Raw genomic sequence first — 20,600 nt, 5'->3', positions numbered from 1 at the left:
AGTGGACAAGATTGGGTTCGCCACATTTAAAATACAGGACATGGATGGAAATACATTGCCACGCACATGGAATCTCCAAAATCTCCGCAAGTACTTCGCCAGAAAATAGAATGTAAACAAGTTCTTGAGTACTCTTTTTCCTTTAATAAGCTTTTTTCCCATGTGGTTTTTCTTATTAAAGGTTTTAATGAGGCTCACCTATAAGACCTGCTTGTTGTACTAAAGCGTATCTCCTATTAATAAAAAGCAATTGTTCTATTGTCCATATTCTTTTTAAGTATTTTCTTGCAGCAATATAAATATTCCAGTCTCAAAAAGAGGGGGGGCATCAACGCTTTCCACAATTAAAAAGTACTGCTATCTCATAGCTACTTTTTCTCCTCAAAGATAGGAGAACAATCTCATGGGCGGATCCATTTGTAGATGATCCCCATTCGAGATAGAATTAAAACGTTCCTTGGACGCAAGGTCTTTACACTCTCTTACTCCCTTCCCAAAGAAGGGTTCACAAGTCCTAGGGCGGATCGCTTCACCTCAAAGATAGGTAGCAAGTTGATCCCTAAAGGCAGCTTTACTTCCTCTAAAGGAATAAAACAGCTTCAAACCTTCGCAAAGGTTCGCACAGTGGAGTATGGCTGGCCACCTACTCCAAAATAAATCCTAAATGCTTATATATTTACTTACGCAAACGTAAAGGTAAAAAGCAACCATAAGGATTAAAAAATTGTACTTAAGTTTTACAAACAACAAAACTAAACATTAATAGGAGCATTCTCCTTAACATTCTTCTCGCCTGAGGCACCTGCTTGAGAAGCTTCCTTTTCCACAGCCCCAGATGTGCCCACCAAGGAGACCTCCTTTTCCACGGAAGGTATTTTCCCAGGAAGAAGGGTGCCCTCGGTTATTAGCTCCTCACCCGCCTTTGGAGGTACTTCCTCGAGATCCACTAGCCTGACATTAGTGGAAGGTTTGCTTTCTTCGATGGGTCCCTTCATCCATTTCCGAACATAGTCACGGAGGTAGTCCTTGATGTCGGGGATTTTGTTATATTTGAGAACATTATCTGGGTCCGGAACGGCGAATTGCGGATCTGTAAAATCGATCTCGGGATGTGCCAGCTAGACATACGCCATGATCAGTTCGCCGTAAAAGAAAGCTTGCTCTCCAGCCATGTACTCTGCTTCTCCCAAAGCGTTTTCATGCTCCTTGGCATCTGCCTCAATCTTCTCCTTTAGCTTTTTAATATCGGCATCCTTGAGGGCAATTGCGGACGCGGCGGATGCGACATTTGCGTTGGCATCCGCAATCTCTTTCTCTAACCTTTCTATGGTAGCATTGTCCGCCACCCCTTGAAGGAGCTCAGCTTCCATAGCGCGTATGCGAGTATACATCTGTCAGAGGCAAACAGTTTTGTCAAAAGGAAAGAACAAGGGTACAACTTTTTCTAAAAAGAAATCCTTTCTAGCAAGGGGACCTACCGTAAGGAGTTTCGTCTTTCCCCTTTGAGCATGGATTGGTCCTGGAATCTGGTTCTGATTCCTCTGTACCTCACCCAACTAACCCAGAGCCTCGTCTAGGTCATTGATGACAGACTCATTCTCCAAGGATCCCTGGACTCCATACTTGGCGAACCAGTATCTGCCTAGGTCAGGCTTCACCGTCTGTGCAAAGATGTAGGGATCAAAACTTAGATTCCAAACATACCAAATAGATAAAAAGATAAAGACAACCTACTTGTTCCATCTCCACCACGGGCATGGCGGATCTCATGACATCCGCCATAAGCTTCGGACCGCCAGAGGTTGCAGGCTTCCTCCTTTTCAGGGGCGGATCGACCGCTTTATCAGCTAGACGTTTCCCAGCATCCTTTTGGGGATTCGCCGTCTGATCTTTCTTGCGAGCCTCATCCTCCAACAACTTCCTACGCTTCTCTACAAGAGCGTGATTGGCCTTAGATAAACCCCTGCCAAAGAGAACAATAAAGTGATCAAGGTTCAAAGAAAGAAAACACAGAGTTACCTTGATCAAACTGGGCAATCTTCGAATAAATAAACTTGCCCCCTTCCCGACGGATCAGGGGAATGTCACTCATCATAAAATCTAAAGCATCAGCATATGTCCAGGCCTCCGCCTTGACACTCTTCATGAGCTCCGCCACTACCTCATCACTATCCGTCAGTATACGTATATCTCCCGCCATGTGCAAGGGTCTAGGATTCCAGAAGGTTGGGAAGCCTAGAGATTTGCCCTCATTTATCTTTATGTAGAAGAATTTTTCATCCCAACAATGGACGTTGGACATTTTGCCACTAAATGGCGAATAGACTCCAAACTTTGCAAAGGTAAGGAAAGACTCAGACTTTCGCTTCGACGGTTTATGAAAAGCTCTGAAGATACGGGGAGTGTACACTACTCCTAAGTTCGAGGCCAGATAGCAGTCTAAAGCTATATCTAACCAGCCATTAGGATGTAATTGGCTGACAGTGATATCAAAGTAAGAAAGGATGTCCGCCATCATCTTTGGAAGAGGAAGCCGGAACCCTCTCTCAACATGACTACAGTACACCGACAAGAATCCGCTTGGCGGACAGGAGGGTCGTTGGTGAGCCGCCGCTAACTGAGTCTCATAATTATTTATCCACGGGAAGCGACTCGCCAGATCCGCTAGATCCGCGGCACTCATACAAGACGGAGTGGACTCTGCTCGAGGTTTCTTTTTCCTAGGTAAGGCAGAAGAAGAGGCCATCACCCCAGAAAAATGCCTAAGAACTACGGCCGGAGCAGTACCGGTGATCGGAGTGGAAAGGTTTTGACTCCTACCTAGACGAGTTCGATCACGATTACACGCCGAGTTGTGTAACTCAGCTAAATCGGAGCTGACCGTACCTTCGGAGGAAAAGGAATTTTCCAATGACGAAGTAGTCCAACTAAATACAAGCTCAGGGGAAAAAGTCAAATTAAAAAATTCAGTGGTTGATTCGGAAGATGAAGAAGAGCTCCTAAACATTCAGAAATAATAGAATGAAAAAGATGAACTTACATGAAAGTAAAAGCTTCGAAGAAACTCTGAAACTCCAGGAAAAGCTCTGGGCAACGAAGACGCAAAGGAAAATGAAGAAGAGGAACAAATGAGGAAGAAAGAGAAAGAGAAGAAGGAAGAAGATGGTTTCTCTCTCCTCGGGCGGTGCGCCTGCTACACGTGTCACTCCGTGATTGGCATCGAACAGAGTGCTCATTAATGCAGGTAATCATGACGACGCGCAAAGAAGCTCAAAACCCCTAAAGGACTTTAAGGGAACTTTGGGGAGGGGGCTTCTGATAACATTGTGATATTATCCCAAGGATCAAAAAGGATATTCGCCTAAAGAACGCCACGTGTTAGTCGCCTGATACAGGAATTCCGCGGCGTATCGAAGTAAAAAGATCCGATGGGCGGATCACCAAGGACTCGCCAAGAGAGACCCGGGGGCGAACCTATGAGGCGAATCTCCATAAGCTCTCAATCCGCCATTAGAACGGCTGAGCCGATCTGGCAATAAAGACCATTAATGAGCTATTAATTAGCTAACCATCAACTTAAGGGTAACCAGTAACCGCCATTAATGGGGCATTAATGGAGACTTTCTAGTTACTGGAAGTTACAACTTCATAGCTATATATAGCCTGCGTCTCAGGCTATCAAGGTACACATTCACTTACCCTTTGTCAATTCAGTTTGCTCTCTTGTTCTTCCTTACTGACTTTGGCATCGGAGCTTCCCCCCGTCGAACCCAACGACGCCCCCACAGGGACGGAAGCTGATCGGAATTTCTCCACAAGTCATCATACTCCTAATTAAGTTATACTACTCCTAGGTGATCTTTCACTAATGCAATTACCTGAAGGAACATGGTATGAACGATAATAATGAAGTTAGGTTATTAGGTCTATTGATTAAAAACCTAATCTAAGTCACTTGTATTTAAGGCGATGAACCCTACTTACCCTTCTGAAGTCCCTAGTGCGTGATTCCCTTGTAAGGCCGAAACTAGGTCTAAGGCTCAGCAATTTGGGCTTAATCAACTAAGAGGTCGTCAATCTCCTAGGCTCTGACTAGGTCAGATTCAGCTCACAATATGTGCCTACTAGATTTTGGGGCTTCTGAATGAGTTAAACCAATTGAATAAAGCGTAAGACAAAGATTAAACAAATAATCATAGAACAAAATAAGAGCTAAAATATTATTAAAGGCGAAGAACAATGTCACAGGATACAATTAGCCTAGGATTCATAGACTGTATCAAAGAGTACAAACAAGGAAAGATAAAAGGAGATACGAAAATCCCTTTCAGGGAACCTGTCTACTCTGCAGCCGGCTTCCTAGGTCTTAAGGATGGACCTTGAATATTCCTCGGTGAACAGCTTTGAAGGAGCTTCAATGGAGGTTGAAGAAGATGGAGGAGATGGAGAGGAACTTCAAGGGGAAAGCTAAAGTAAATTACAATAATGAAAGATGTCAATAATTCCTAACAAATGGAACTATTTATAATGAAAAACTAAAACCTATTCCTAATGGAAAACTAATTAATAAAAAGTTTTCCTAATGAAAGACTAATTAATAAAAAGCTTTCCTACCGAAAGACTAATTAATAAAAAGCTATTCTAATGGAAAAATAACTCTCCAATTATTATCTAATAAAAACTAATTTATCTTTGGGGATAAAAAATCTAATTAATTAAATACAAAAAGCCCAAAGATAATCCCTAAAAATCTGCCAAAATATTCTGCATGACTTTTATTTGAATTTGATGCGCCGAGTGGGTCCTTGATTCTGATCCTTAAAAATCTCCACGTTTATCTCTAAAAATCTGCACATAATCTCATAAAATATTATTTAGATAATTCACCCAAAATTAATTAATTATCCTACCAAAAATCCTTTTTAATTACCAAGTCAAATTTGATTTATTTTTGCTAGGTTAATTTCTTAATTTTGAGTACAGATAAAGCTCAAAATAACAAATAGAGATTAATTTATTAAAAGTGACAAAATATTTGACAAAAGTTAGGAATATTTAATAAAAAGCTAAAAAGTAATTTAAAAACCTAAAATTGACAAAACAATAATAAATTGCTATTAAAGTAAATAAAAAGGAAATAAAAGATACAAAATAGTTCCTAAAACCGTACTAAAAGATAGGGGTTTTTGACCCCTATCAGAGTGGCATGACCGTTTTCCATTGGCTTCAGTTTAGAACATAGTTACTACACAATGAGATCATTCAGCTCTTCTTCTAAAATTACACAGTGTTACGAGACCAGCTATCAGTTCTTTCCGGTATGAAAATTCGTGGGGTTAGAGGAAGAATGCAGATAAATGATTGAGAACAACTGGACAAATAATTCTAATCAACAATTTATGGTCAGATTACAGGAGTGTAGTAGCAAGGTAGGAGATTGGGGGAAAAATTTCAGAGCTCGTTTTTGGGGCCGGGCTAAGCGTCTCCATGCCAGGTTGGAGGAGTTACGAGGTTTGGGTCATTCTGAAGAGTACCGAACAGTCAGTTCTCAATTAGAGCAGGTACGACGGGAACATGAGATTTACTAGAAACAGCAGGCCAAAGTTCAATGGATGAGGAATGGTGACCGTAACTCATGTTTTTCCATCAGTCGGTTCAGGTGAGAAGGCGGAAAAATGAATTCAGCGGGTTAACTGATGAGTCGGGTAATTTCAGAAGTTGGCAAATGGGTTTGGCTGATAGCATTCAGAGTCACTTCCAACAGCTCTTTCCAAGGTAGTGAGGGGCTTGAGATGTTAGATGCAATTCAATTTTAGGTGCCGGACAATATGGGACAATGACTAATTCGACCCTTTACAGTAGAGGAAGTGAAAATTGTGGCTATGGCTATGCATCCCGATAAATCTTCGGGCCCGATGGTCTTAATCTGGGCTTCTTTTAGCAACATTGGCATATTTTGGGTCCGAATGTGATTGCTTATTGTTTAGAATGTCTCAACTCAGGTACTATCCCACCTTTACTCAACCGTACTAATCTTTTCCTTATCCCAAACCCCCCCCCCCCACTTTGGATTTCTAACCTGCGCCCCATTGCCTTTTGTAATGTTTTGGTTAAAATCATGACCAAAACAATTACAAGCCGATTGAAGGTCTTGAATCATATTATTTCTCGAGCTCAGAGTGCTTTTGTTCCGAATCGGTCTATTATAGACAAAATTATGATTGCCTATGAAGTGGGCCATGCACTTCGAATGGGAAAAGGAGGCAATAAAAGGTATGCTGCTTTGAAAGTGGATATGACTAAAGCGTATGATCGAGTGGAATGGGATTTTATGCAAGCTATTATGACAAGATTTGGTTTTCCAGGTCAGTTTATTAACCTGGTAATGAGCTGCGTCACCTCTATTGAGTACCAGATTGTGAGCAGAAATGCAGAATTTTCAGTATTTAAATCATCAAGGGGTCTACGCCAGGGAGATCCGATTTCACTGTACCTCTTTGTCATGTGCACAGAAGGATTATAAGGTTTGTTACAACAAGCAGAGATGGCTGGAATTATTCATGGATGTCGTATCAGTAGAGATGCTCCAATGGTATCTCATCTACTCTTTGCTAATGACAGCTATTTTTTCTTTTGTGCCTCGTTAGCTAAGTGTGAAGTAGTTCAGGGGATCTTAGCATCGGGGCAGAAAAATCAATTGTACTAAATCCAAAATCTCCTTTAGCTCGAGAGTACCCTAGGAAAGAATGACTGCTCTTGCTGATTTTCTGAGTGTCCAGCAGGCCGATGGTCAAGATCACTATCTCGGCTTGCCTTCAGTTGTGACTCGAAACCGATCAACGTCTTTCTGGTATGTGGTTGATAGACTCCAGAAAAAAAGTCCGAAGTTGGCAAAATAAGAGGCTATCGCAAAGTGGAAAAGAGGTAGTAATTAAAGCTATCGTTTTAGCCCTTCCATCTTTTATCCTTCAGGTATTTTTACTTCCTAAATCTGTATATAACAAGGTTGAAGTCATCTTAAATTCATACTGGTAGGGGAGAGGAATTAAATAGAAAGCTTGGAAGACACCGTGTCTTAAGAGGGAGTGGGGCGGAATGAACTTCAAACAATTTCATGAATTTAACATCGCTCTCCTGGGGAAACAGGCATTAAAATTCTTAACCAATCCTCAAAGAAAGGTCAGTCAACGTTTTAAAGCTAGATATTTCCCTTAGATTGAGTTCAGAAACGCGGTATTAGGACCAAATCCGAGCACTATTTAGGCCAGCATATTTAAGACGCATGAGTTATTGAAAGAAGATGTGAGAATTCGGATTGGGAATGGGCTACAGACCCATATTTGGGGCGGTAGGTGGCTGGAGTCAACGGGTGGGGTACCGGTTTCAGGGATGACAGATGACAATGTGCTTGACTGTCGATAGATTGATTCGTGATGGACATTGGGATGTTGAGTTATTGACTGACATTTTTTCTTTTGATGATAAGCTGGCTATTTTACAGATTCCTATTTCATCTAGAGAGGAAGTGGATCAGTTACATTGGCGGAGAGATAAGAAAGGTATTTATACGGTAAAATCAGCTTACTATGCCTTAATGGAGAAATTCCCTTCCCCTTCAGGGGAGGTGCGAAATGCTCATTGGAGTAAGATTTGGCAAATGTCTTGTCCCCCGAAGGTCAAAATTTTTCTATGGCGAGCAACTTGGAATATTATCCCAACAAAGGTAACTCTCTTCAACCGTCGTGTTGATATTGATAAGCGATGTCCCTTTTTCCGTGTACACGAAGAATCCATATCCCATTTATTTATTCACTATCCTATGATGGTACGAGTGTGACATTCAGCTTCCACAATGGAGATTCGACATTAATAAGGGGCATAATTTTCAGAATGGTGGGTTTCGGTTTTGTCGAATAGCTCCGCTGAACAGGCAGGTTGGTGGGCGACGTTGCTATGGTACTTGTGGTTTGGACGAAATCAATGGGTCTGGAACCAGAGATCACTGACTCCGGATCAGATGGCCTCTTGTGCGGAGGAATTTGTAAATTTCTGGAAGGTAGCGAATCTGATTGATCAACCGCTTCAAAGGCTTGCTGTCCCATCCCAAGCAGAATGCTGGAGTCTGCTTATCTTGGGTCTCAAGTTAAACTTTGATGCGGCGGTAAGAAACGATTCGGATTTCATCAGACTTGGAGTTGTCTTACGAGACTCTACCGGCGCTTTTATTGTGGGTCGCTGCCAACAGTATCAAGGTCGGCTATCTCCGATATTGGTCGAAGCTATGTCATGCCGGGAGGCACTCAGTTGGTTAAAGGAGAGAGGGGTCACTGAAGTATGTATTGAGGAAGATGCCCAGATTGTAATCCAAACATTATGTCAAGAGGATGAAGAGAATTTTTCGAGCCTTGGGCTAATTATAGCCGACTGTCGAGTAATTGCAGAGACGATACCAGAATGTTCTTTCTGATTTGCTCGTCATTCAGCTAATCAAGTGGCTGACGAAATGGCAAGGTTAGGTTTAGTCTCTTCTAACTTGATTGTAACTGATATTATCCCTCCATCGATTGTAAGCCTATTGGCATCATATATTCTTTGATTAATTCAATTTATTCTTTCATTAAAAAAAAGTCCTTACTTTTTTTATAGGAAAGGAAAGGAAAAAAAACAAAAACACCACAAAAGAAAAACCTAGCCCGAGATCAGTCTAGGAAAACCGACCCCAACCATATCATCCCTCAGAATAGAAGAAAGGAAGTTAGGAGGATAAGAGAAGGTAGAAACTCCCAGACTCCTCATGTGGCCTTCTTCTGCAAGACGGTCCGCCACCCTATTTTGCTCTCTGAATATGTGATAGAAGTTGATGGTCTCGAAGGAAGAACAAAACCTTCTTATCCCTTTGATTAAGTTCTTACTACTTAGACAAGTAGTATTCAAATCAGAGATCAGTCTGAAAGCTTCCATATTGTCAGATTCCACGATTAGCTTTTTTAAACCCAGACTAATGGCTAATCTGAGACCAGAATAAATCCCCCAGAGCTCCGCCAAAAAGAAAGACCCTTTACCTAAATTTTGAGTAAACCCAAACACCCAGCCGCCTCCTGCATTCCTTAACACCCCTCCAGCAGAAATTTTCCCATCTCTTAGGCAAGAACCGTCAGTATTCAATTTCACCAATCCTTCACTAGGCCTACTCCAGCCAAAGAGATGGACCTCCCTCATCTGAATAGACCCAACTACAGAGTCCTCTTTGAAGCTATCCATAATAGTCCAAATCTTTCTGGAGAAATAATTAAATAGATCAGGAATGACAACAGTTCCTCCTCCAAAAATCTCTTCATTTCTCCATTTCCATATCTGGTCACAAACTACTGCAAAAATGGTACCCCCATGATCAAGATCAGCCAGCAGCTTTCCTCTAATGCCATCCATAAACCAGTCGAGATCCGAATGGGATAAGAAGGCAGGCAGCAACTGGTCAGGGATAACTTTTCTCCACACCTCTTTGCTCTTAGCACAGTCTCTAAGAGCATGGCAAATGGTTTCATCAAACCCACTACATCTGCTACAATCTCCTGAGTCCACCAAATGCCTCCTTCTCCTATCCGTATTAGTAAGCAGCCTATTCTTTACCCCCAGCCACAAGAAGCTCCTAATACGGTAAGGAACTTTCAGGTCCCAAATAATTTTCCACAGCTCTGGGTTCGGAGTCTCCTCCTCCTCACTACTCACTTTGATCCCTCTAATTTTCAGGAGAGATTCCAGATTGAGAAACGACTCAAACCTCGACCAAATCCAATCACCCTGAGAATCAACCACATCCGCAATCCTCCAATTCCGAATATTTAAAGGAGGAATGGAAACACAAACCTCTAATAAAGGTTTCTCACCAACCCAAATATCATTCCAAAAGCTAATAGACTTTCCATTGCCCACATCCCATCCGATCCCAGAGCAGAATTCAGTGAAGACAGCACTGAGGCCTTTCCAAAGAAAGGAACAGTTACTAACTCTCTCCTTGGGACCCCCAAAGATCTTATCTTTTCTATACTTTCCGCATAACAGCTGAACCCAAAGAGCAGAAGAAAACTGCCACATCCTCCACAAAAGTTTCATCAATAACACCTTATTGTTCTCTCTGGCTTTTCTAATCCCCAGACCCCCTTTATTTTTAGGTTGGCAGACTTCATCCCAAGAAACAAGGTGAATTTTTCTCCCCTCCTCCGACTCCCCCCACAAAAAACGGCGGTTAATCTTAAAAAAAAGTCCTTACTAAATATATATCAAATGACACAATGACACAATTATTTTTATTATTGAGATTAATTGTACCATTTGACAAATTGTAAAACTAAAATTATGTGATTTTATGCGTGGATATTAAATTGGTTCTTCTCCAAAAATCTTAAAAATATTTTGATATACATATCTCTTTTAATAATATTGTTAATTATTTTATTATATTCAATTATCTTATTTGTTTTAATTTAAAAATAGTATAATAATATTGTTGGCCGTCAAAATAAAAGTTTATTTTTATGTAAATAAAAAACATGTTCTTAATTTTAAGATAAAGTTTAATATAAAGAAAAAATGTATATAATAAGCTTCCACACGCCGTGTGGCTAGCCTACACATCATGTGGAAGCTAAACATTTTTTCCAGCCTATAGGCATCCCACACAGCGTGCGAGAATGTCACACGGCATGTGGGAATCTTGTCAAACTCTCTGTTCCAAATTTTTTAATTCACACGACGTGTGGCTAGCCTAAACGATGTGTGGCTTGCAGTTCTAGCAAAAGTTTCACGCATCAGTAAAATAATACGGGACGTCTGACACGCACCAACGAACACTGAATCAAACTAAGAGCTGATACTTGAAGTCTGACTCCTTTCTCAAATCTATGCACAACCACAAACCATCTCTAAACCATGAAGTTGGAGTTAGTGGGATGATGTGATAAGGTAGTGGAGTGAAAGTAGGAGGGAGTTGAGGAAAACAGATTAGTGGACTGATGTGGTAGGTTAATGGGGAATTAACACAACCAACCAACCTTCTCAAAAAACTATAAATATCACACTAAGTCATTCTAAAGAACCACAAAACCATCCCAAAAATACTCTCCCAAATGTCAAGTTCTCATATTCATAAAATGTGTTCTTCATAGCTTCTAGTTCATAGTTTTTAGTTCATTTCCGTTTCATTTCTCAGGCTCGTTTAACTTAAATTTAGTCTTTTAGCCACTTATTTCCAGTTTCTTCACATCCAATTTACGATTCTTAGTCCAAAAGTTGTCAATTCACTAGCTAGAATCTCATTGCAATCATTTTTTTTCAGCTTTTATCAGTTTCCGTTCAGTAATTTTCCATTCCCATTTTCAACCTTTTGATGTCCGTTTTGCTCTTAATTTCTCCCAAACATATGTTCTTGACTTCCCGAAGTTCAACTTAGCCTTTTGTTTTTCACGATTCTATATCCGAAAACCCAGTTTACAAGCTAATCTTTGCACCTCAAAACATTTTATATATCCAGTTTCCAGCTTTGTCATACAATCTGTCCCTTTTTCATTTGCATTATTCAAAGCATCTAAGATTCGTTTTTGTCCCAGATTTACATATGAACTCATTCTTGATTCTCTAAACTTGACTTTAGCCTTTTATTTTGCTCAAATTCATGTTCATAAGCTCTCATACGAGTCATGCAAAGTTCAATCCAAATTTGCCCAACACTTGTCCACTCGGATCAGGATTTTGCTAACGGAGTCTGCCTTGTTCCTTGCCAACCGACCGTGGTGTTCATGGATCCTAGGCCAATATTAATTCAACGCCTCGTCGAGATAGGCCAACATCAATTCAACACCTTGTCGTTGAATTTCTTATTTCATTTCCTTATTGTAATTATTACAATTCAATTCATATGTATTAATTTGTTTTTTCAATTCAATTGATTTAGCTATATGTTAATATAGAATTATTTCAATTTTAATCATTTTAATTATTTCCTTTGAACACATATACTCAGATCCACATTTATATCAATAAATACCCATTTTCACCAAACATCGTGTCAATTTCGCATCTTTATTTTCTTATACTTGTTCGTTCTTTATTTATCCGCAGTAGTCTAGAAAACATTAATTATCCAGCAAAATTTATAACGATGCTAGAGACCCAAGAGAAACTTTCTCAATCCTTGCATCCATCGCCAATCGCTTTATTTGGATTTCAAGTTTTCGTGCATAAATCCATAACTTAATCGTCCAATTTAATTGAAAAATAATTTCTCTGGCACGTCCGCATCCTAACCACACGTGACAAGGTTGAAAATTAATATATTCGCAAAATATCGTTAACAAATATATATTTCAGTTTATATATCTAATAATATTTAAATATTGATAATTTTTTATAATTTTTTTTATACATTACAAAGTTAGTAATTGTTTATTATTAGTATTGTGGAGCTTTGGGACTATCTTTGCAAATCGACTAAACCACAAGATTTTATTTTATGTTTTTTCCATTTTTTTTAAGTTTTTTATATTTTTACTGCTTCTCGTGTTGTTTCCGTCTTTCACATTTATATCGTCTTATTTTTATATTTTTACATTTTCACACTTTTCATGTTTTACCTTTTTTTTGTTTTTCCATGTTCTCTTGTTTCCAGTTTTTTTTTTCGTTTTTCATTGTTTTTCTCACTGTTTTTCTGTTTTTTCACAGTTTTTCTGATTTTATTAATTTTATTACAAATTATTAAATATGTTAAGAGTCAATCCAATTAAATCGCGACCCAACCTGTTTATGTTATGAGTTGATCTGTTTATGACTCAACTAAAAAATGGATCAACCCTTAAGTTAAGTTACACGGATCGTTAAATTGATCGTGACCTATTTTAATACCTCTAAACTTAAAGCTTAAATATGAGTGTAATTCTTATGTAAAAAGTAATTAGAAGTCGTATTTGGAGTGTGTTTGTTGTATAGGGAATATGAAAGCAAAATTATAAAATAAGACTCTTATGGGGCGTTTGGTATTCTATTGGAATATGGATAAGGATAGAGGTTGAGATAGAGATAAGGATAAATGGTTGAGATAAGGATAAAAATATGATAGTCGAGAATTATTATTCAATGTTTGGTATGTGGGATAAAGATAGGGATAAAAATAAGACATTTTACTATGTTAACCTTATTTAAACTACATAACATTAATTTGAGGGATAAGATGAACTTTTCCATCCTATTAAAACCGTATGAGCTGATCCCACCCCTCTCTTGGGTATAAGATTTGAGGGATAAGTGGTTTATCCATCATCTGTCTCACTCTTCTATTTCCTAAACAAACACGGGATAATTTATCTCGTATTTTTTTTATCCCTATTCCACCCCTATATCCTTTCTAATAAACACACCGTTAATTAAATAAAGGGTCCCAGGTCTAATAATTATAATCTTTACATTCTCAATCTTAAGTGAACTCTGAACTAAGCAACATGAAAGAAGTCCTTAACCTGAGCACAAGTATACCATCTCCCTATGGTAGATAACTTTACCCTGCTTGATATTTTAGTGTACAATTATTTTCTTGCACTTAAAATTCCAGAACTTACAGTGATCTCCCGTTAAATTGTACAACAGGTAAAAATAACCAGTCAATCATAGTTCAACCGGCTAAAGTATTATGTGGTATACAACTTTTATCTTATTTGATAATTTGGTGTACAACCTTCATTTTGAACGCGAAACTTTATAACTTTTTAATGACTTCCCACTAATGTACATCGGGTAAAAATTATCGGTCAACCTTAGTCAACCTGCCACCCATCTCTCCCAAAAATGGGTTGAAGAAGATTGATGCATCCCATTTTTGGTTAAAAATTGGTGATGTTTCAAGTAGAATAGAGTTGACCGGTCATTTTTGCTTAATGTATATTTTAGTGGGAGGTCACTATAAGGTTGTAGAGTATTATGTGCAAAGTGAAGGTTATACACTAAAGTGTGAAACGAGGTAAAAGTTATACACTATGTATGTAATTTACCAGGTTGACCGGTCATTTTTACGTGTTATACGCTTTAGTGAAATATCATCATATGGTTGTGAAATTTTATGTACAAAAATAAATATTGTACATCAAACTGTGAAACATAATAAATATTAGGGTAAAGAATTATAAGGTCCCTCAGTTTTTGTTTTTGTTAACTCCTTATTCCTTATGCTTGAGTCAATGGTCAAACTATACTAAATAAATTTTAAAATACCAAAATCACCCTTTACTCTATGTTTTAATAATAAAACATCTTTTTTTCCATATTCTATTTGTTTCTCTTTTTTCTTATATTTTTTTTTTGATAGAAATTGGGACGAGACAGAACTTTGGCGGGGTGAGCACCCGTGGCCCAAGAACTGACAAACCCGCAATATATTAATAAACGAAAAATGAGTGTTTGAACAAGAGAAGAGGAATGAGAACAAACAAAAAGAAAGGGGAGGAGAAAAGTTTAGGAAAGTCAAGAAAAACGCAAGCGAGAAATACTACAAATGTCATCATTGATAAACCTGTGGCAAAAAGCAAGAGCTGAATGCCACTAATTGATCACTGAGGAAGAGACTCCAAACTTTGTCAGTGCATCAGCAACTCTATTTCCTTCCCTAAAGATGTGTGAAAAAAGAATGTTCATCCTAGAGCAAATACTTAGACAATGCAACCATTCTTGACGAATACTCCAAGGAACATCCATGGAACGATTTCTAAGCAGATTAACAACGTATATTGAGTCTGACTCAACCCAAAGCTGATGCTAATTTTTCTCTCAAACAAGTTCAATTGCAAAAATAGCAGCTCTCAATTCAGCCATGTAATTATAATATCTCCAATATAAAGTAATTGATTTTTATATAATTATAGAACTTTAATTTAATAACATAAAATTTATTGACTAAAAAATTGAATAAAATATATTTCAAAAATTTATCAAAAGAGGAGTAAGACTATAATTGTAAAAACATCTCTAAAATAGAAAGAAGAATAATATATATATATATATATATATATATATATATATATATATATATATATATGATTTTATCATAGAAAATGCATAATAATATTTAATGTTAGTTTAAAGATATTATATTAAAGAATAAAAAAATAATAATTAAAATTTAAGAAAATAAATAATACATTTTTTCAAGTGTATTAATTTCGGTACATATGTAGTTCAAAAATTTCATTAAAGTTATTTAGATTAAATTTGATACTAAAAGATAATTTTTTTTTATGTATATAACTAGGGACAATTTTAAACTTTCATTTACAAAAACAAATGAAAAAATTAAAGAATTGTTTATTAAAATAAAACTTAAAGACCTTATAATAATATGATGGACTTACTAGTGTGTTAAGTAAAAACATAAGAACCTTATCATTATTTACCCTAAATATTATATACACTAATGTAATTTACCTTCTATTTTAGACACTAACAATAAAGCTTTTGAGTTCATTATTGGTGCAGTGAGCAATCAATGTTTGATAAAATTTCAGCAGTTGGCCGAATGTGAGTATGATATGTTACGAGAACTTCAATTGTCCTTGGCATTATCGCATAATATTGTAAGTCCTGTTCTTTTTTACTTAATTTAAGTATCAATCAGTTCAGTTCAATAATTCAGTTTCAACATTCAATAATTTATCATTATTTATTATAATTATAATTATTTATATATAATTTATTGTTATTGTTTATAATATATATAATTTATTATTATTATTTATTATAACTATAATTATTTATATATAATTTATTATTATAATTATAATTATTATTTATCTATAATTTATTATTATTTATTATAATTATAATTATTTATAATTTATTTATAATTTATTATATATTAATTCATCATCATCTTCATCTTCATTCTCCACTTCCGCTTCATCGTCCGTTTCATATTACATATCTTTTTAGAGATTTTTTTTATTTTATATTACATGTCATATTATATGATCAATACAGTCATCTCCTATGTGCTATAAAATGTGGGTTTATGAAAATTAAATAAAATAATGGACTTAAACAAAGTTTTTTCTTAATTATTTTTAATAAATAAGAACAAAAAAGAGATACTCTCCAAACAAAAGACATGTAAGTTGGACTTATGGTTGACTCTCATTTTAGCTTCCCAATAGGACTTCTTACCGTATCCGGCCATAGTGAATTTACTGGCAGTTGGCACTAGAAGGATACTTTAGTGAGTTTATTATTGTCTAAATAAAATGACTTTAGTGACCACCAATACACATACACATACTTTAGTGACCAGCAAGAAGCTCTTTAGTTTCTGTATCAGAATGGGAAAGCTTTTTCCTTTATTTAGAGCAAGAATAGTAAAGTGACTTACATAACCAAAAAGAAAACGAAACACAAGGTTTTGGAGGAGCTAAGAGAGACCAATGACCTTACCTGTAGCGGTGTCAAGATCAATGTCATAAAAGCAAGGCCTTGTAGGAAGTCCGGGCATCGTACTCATCGTCCCTACCAAAGGATAAATGAAACCAGCACCAATGCTTCCCCTCACATCCCTTATTGGCAAAATAAATCCCGTCGGTGCTCCCTTCTCAGCTGCATTGTCTGAGAATGAATACTGTGTTTTAGCCATGCAGATTGGTAGTTCTGTGAACCCTTGTCTGCTGTACATCTCAATCTGCTTCTCTGCCTGCTTACATATAAAATTCAAATACATACAACTCGAAACTGGAGAGTTAAAACAAAAAAAACAATATGTGAAAGTTTTTACCTGCTCTGAGTACTCAACCCCACTAGCACCATATGATCTTGCTATTGCCTCAATTTTCTCTTTAATACTAATATCCAATGGATATAAAAACTTCAGTGGTTGTGCCATATTCTCACAGGCTCTTTGAACTGCAATTCCTAGGTCCACCTGATGATCAAGATAGACTTAGTTCCTACATCAAGATAAATTCAGGTAATAACTTCACAAATGCAGATGGGAGGATTGATGATTCTTTTAATTCTCGTCAAGGAGTTTCCAGATTATGTCCGGCAAAGTAATCATTCACTTCTTTTTCAATTTGATTTCTTAAATACCGTCAGTAATAAGTCTCAGTTTTGAATGCCTTCAAGGTCAACGTAAGACTTTGTAACATGCTCTCTGGAGCATTTCTCTAGAAATTGTTTGACACTAGTTCAAGGAATTTCACTCCCCCAACCAATGTTATCCGCAAGTCAGTTTTCCTACATTTCAAGTTTTAGTTTCCTAACTGTACACTGTAGAATTGTAATGGAGCTAATTATTTTCAGGCTCAATACCCCAAATGAAAAAATAGGAAGAAGTGACTGACCGCTCCTTTCCCACCATGGGCATGATGTGTGCAGACAACAGCATCATATGCACCAGCAGCAAGGGCAGCATTTTTCACCGCACTAAGCTCTGCTTCACTATCAGTTGAGAACATGTTCACAGCAACAACAACGTTCACCCCATAAGCTTTTGTGTTTAAAATATGCCTAGCCAGATTAACACAGCCAGCTTCAACCAAAGCCACATTCTCAGTGGTGTAGGCACGGTCAAGAGGCTTCCCAGCAACAACTTGTGGTCCTCCGCCGTGCATTTTCAGAGCGCGAATTGTTGCAACAATAACAGCACACTGAGGCGTCAGGCCACTATATCGGCACTTAATGTTCATGAACTTCTCAGTCCCAATATCAGCACCAAAGCCTGCTTCTGTGACCACAAACCCACCTTGTCCTACTAGTTTCAAGGCAATTTTATCAGCAACAATGGAGGAATTGCCGTGAGCTATGTTGGCAAAAGGACCAGCATGGACAAGAACAGGAGTTCCTTCAAGGGTCTGCATCAATGTAGGATTGATGGCATCCTTCATTAGTACAGTCAAAGCACCTCCCAAACCAAGATCATCAGCTGTAATAGGGTCACCAGACTTGCTATTTCCTACTACCATTTTTCCAAGCCTCTCTCTCATATCAGAAAGAGATGATGTGAGAGCCAAAACTGCCATAATCTCACTAGCAACAGAAATGTCAAATCCTGTTTCTCTGAACATTCCTTTTTCTTCAGGACCTTGTCCAATGGTGATCTTCCTCAAGAAACGATCATTGACATCCATTACTCTCCTCCATGTAATTGAATCTGGGTCAATATCAAGCCTTGCAAATTTCTTGACTTCTTCTGCTGTAAGCTCCTCAGGTTTGGTCTTGGAGATACCAAGCTTTTTCAGACGCCGAAACATTATGTCACTAAAGTTGCTTTTTCCTTCCTTATTAGGTGGGCATAATCGGTTCAAAAGAGCCTTATCTGATTGAGTAGACTCGTGGAATATTCGGGTATCAATTGCAGCTGCCAGGAGATTGTTTGCAGCTGTAATAGCATGAATATCTCCTGTTAAGTGAAGATTGAATTCGTCCATTGGAATGACTTGACTATATCCACCACCAGCAGCACCCCCTTTAATTCCGAAAGTGGGACCTTGTGATGGTTGACGAAGGCAGGTGACAACCTGACACCATAAAGGCAGAAAATCAAAGAATATTCTGACACCAACTAGTCCAAAAAGACTAACTCTCTGCATTGGAATGTCAGCATCAATGAAATCATCACAATGAATGCACTTTTTACACTACACACACACACACACACACATATATATATATATAGATAAAGAGAGAGAGAGATACATAGAATAAATGCAAATAGCCGTCAATAAAAAATAAAGTTGATGCATCAAAGTCATTTTATCTCTAGTAATTGTCAAAGAAACCCACGCAAGAAAATAACTCCATGAGAGGAAAAACGATCACATAATTTTTGTGCCCAGAGTGAATTCTGTAAATTCATCAGCATGAGTAACAAGCAGTAAATGCATCTGAAGGCATTTATTTGTGAATAATCCAGGTAGAAGAAATTGTAACTGCAAAGAACAAACATTCAAAAGTAATGTGCAAAGAACAAACATTAAAAAGTAATGCGCGGGAACTGAGAGAGTGATGATAGGAAGGCAAAGCAATAAATGCAGAAGAAAATCAGATGTATTACTTGGATTACATAATCCATTGACATTGAAATAAGTTCAGGAAGCTTTTGCTTAGGAGACCCAACCACCTACCAACAAATGGTTTATTGCAATGGAGAAGTGAAAGCCCACCAAAAATATCAAATGTTTGATCTTCATTATCCAGTACAAGCTAAAACAGTCTTTCTATTAATTACGGAATTGAGGATAAAAATGGTCCTAAAGTTGGCAGTCAGGATCAATTTTCAGGTATCAATTCAGCTCCAAAAGTTGTCAAATTTTGACAAACAAATAAAAAATATAGAAATTTGGGCATAGAAAACTGATTGTAGTTGACAATTTAAGGATTGAGTTAATACCTAAAATTCGATTTGGACTAAATTGACCATGATTGCCAATTTTAGGGAGCATTTTGGCCCATAAGTCATTAATTAAGTCTATGAATCCTCTCTAGTCTAGAGTGAGCTTCATTATGTCTATCTTACTAAAAAAAGGTTCTTGATTTTCCCCATTTTTCAGATACTTGAATCCATACATAGGATAGGATAGGATTGAGTGAAAAGCAACATGAGATTCAACAATTATAAAAACCTCAAACACAAAAGGAAACAAAAGAAAGGAAGAAAACCTTTTTATCAAGATATGCACCGAGAGCTTGACAAAGTCCAACAACAGTAGTAGACTTGCCTTCCCCAAGAGGTGTAGGCGTAATGCCTCCGACCACCACATAATATCCATCTGGCGATCCTTGAACTTCATCAAGAACAGACAACAAAACCTAAAAACAAGAAATTAAAAAAAAAAAAATTATTCCAAAAAAGAAACGGAATTAGGTCAAATAAAAAGAGAAAAATGAAATGAGGTTACCTTGGCTTTGTATTTGCCATAAAGATCATAATGGTTAGGGGTAAGATTAAGTTGGTGAGCAATCTGGGAAATGTGAAAAGGTTGAACTGAGTTAGCAATATCTATATCTGCTGGAACTGGTGAAACCACCTCCACTTTCCTCAACGTCGAAGAGCTCATTATTATTCTTCTTCTTTTCTTCTTTTCTTTTTTTGTTTTTTGGTTTTAAGGAAAATTGAGTGTTATAATATATGGATATGGATATTGGGTTGTCCGAACTTTTGTAAATCTTTGCATCTAAATACGAAATTATGCAATGATAGGCACATTGAATCGTGTGGCGATTCTTATCTCACTTGGGTCGGGGACAATGATAGTATTACATGTGAGCTATTCAAGCTTTCACGACATAATGCATGCTAATTGTCCAATCCCTATGACCCACTTAATATTATCATCATATCCCAATAACTTAATTGGCTATCAATAACCTGTCACTCACTGTCCGTCGTTTAAGAATCACATTTGCTTGCTCTCTCCCTCTTAATGAGATGCAGTTATAAAAAATGGAATTCTTAACAATTTTTTTTTAGTTGTAACATGAAAGAAAAAACAAAACAAAAACCTAATCTGGGATTAGTTTAGGAAAGTTAACCCTCACCACGTCGTTCAAAAGGAGCGAAGAAAGAAACGTCGGAGGAG

General features: G+C 37.3%; 1 protein-coding gene across 3 annotated transcripts; it reads right to left on the bottom strand.

Annotated features, from left to right (window-relative positions):
- Positions 1-4,198: 4,198 nt before the first annotated feature.
- LOC136218647 (formate--tetrahydrofolate ligase) lies at positions 4,199-20,214 on the bottom strand. Of its 3 annotated transcripts, none has more exons than XM_066005663.1 (6): positions 19,920-20,213; positions 19,681-19,830; positions 17,364-18,539; positions 16,796-16,942; positions 16,462-16,714; positions 4,199-4,467 (listed from the first exon to the last, which is right to left on the bottom strand). In XM_066005663.1, exons 1-6 carry the CDS (start codon positions 20,076-20,078, stop codon positions 4,415-4,417), a joined length of 1,938 nt encoding a protein of 645 aa, XP_065861735.1. In that variant the 5' UTR covers positions 20,079-20,213; the 3' UTR covers positions 4,199-4,414. The 3 variants fall into 3 exon arrangements, with proteins under 3 accessions (XP_065861735.1, XP_065861736.1, XP_065861733.1); XM_066005664.1 differs by lacking the exon at positions 4,199-4,467 and adding an exon at positions 4,534-4,848; XM_066005661.1 differs by lacking the exon at positions 4,199-4,467 and adding an exon at positions 12,135-12,298 and having other exon boundaries at positions 19,920-20,214.
- Positions 20,215-20,600: the final 386 nt, after the last annotated feature.

Source organism: Euphorbia lathyris, chromosome 2 (assembly GCF_963576675.1).
Source record: "Euphorbia lathyris chromosome 2, ddEupLath1.1, whole genome shotgun sequence".
Classification (NCBI taxonomy): Eukaryota; Viridiplantae; Streptophyta; class Magnoliopsida; order Malpighiales; family Euphorbiaceae; genus Euphorbia; species Euphorbia lathyris.
The sequence above is the reverse complement of the archived record's forward strand: the minus strand, read 5'-3'. Positions and strand labels throughout refer to the sequence as shown.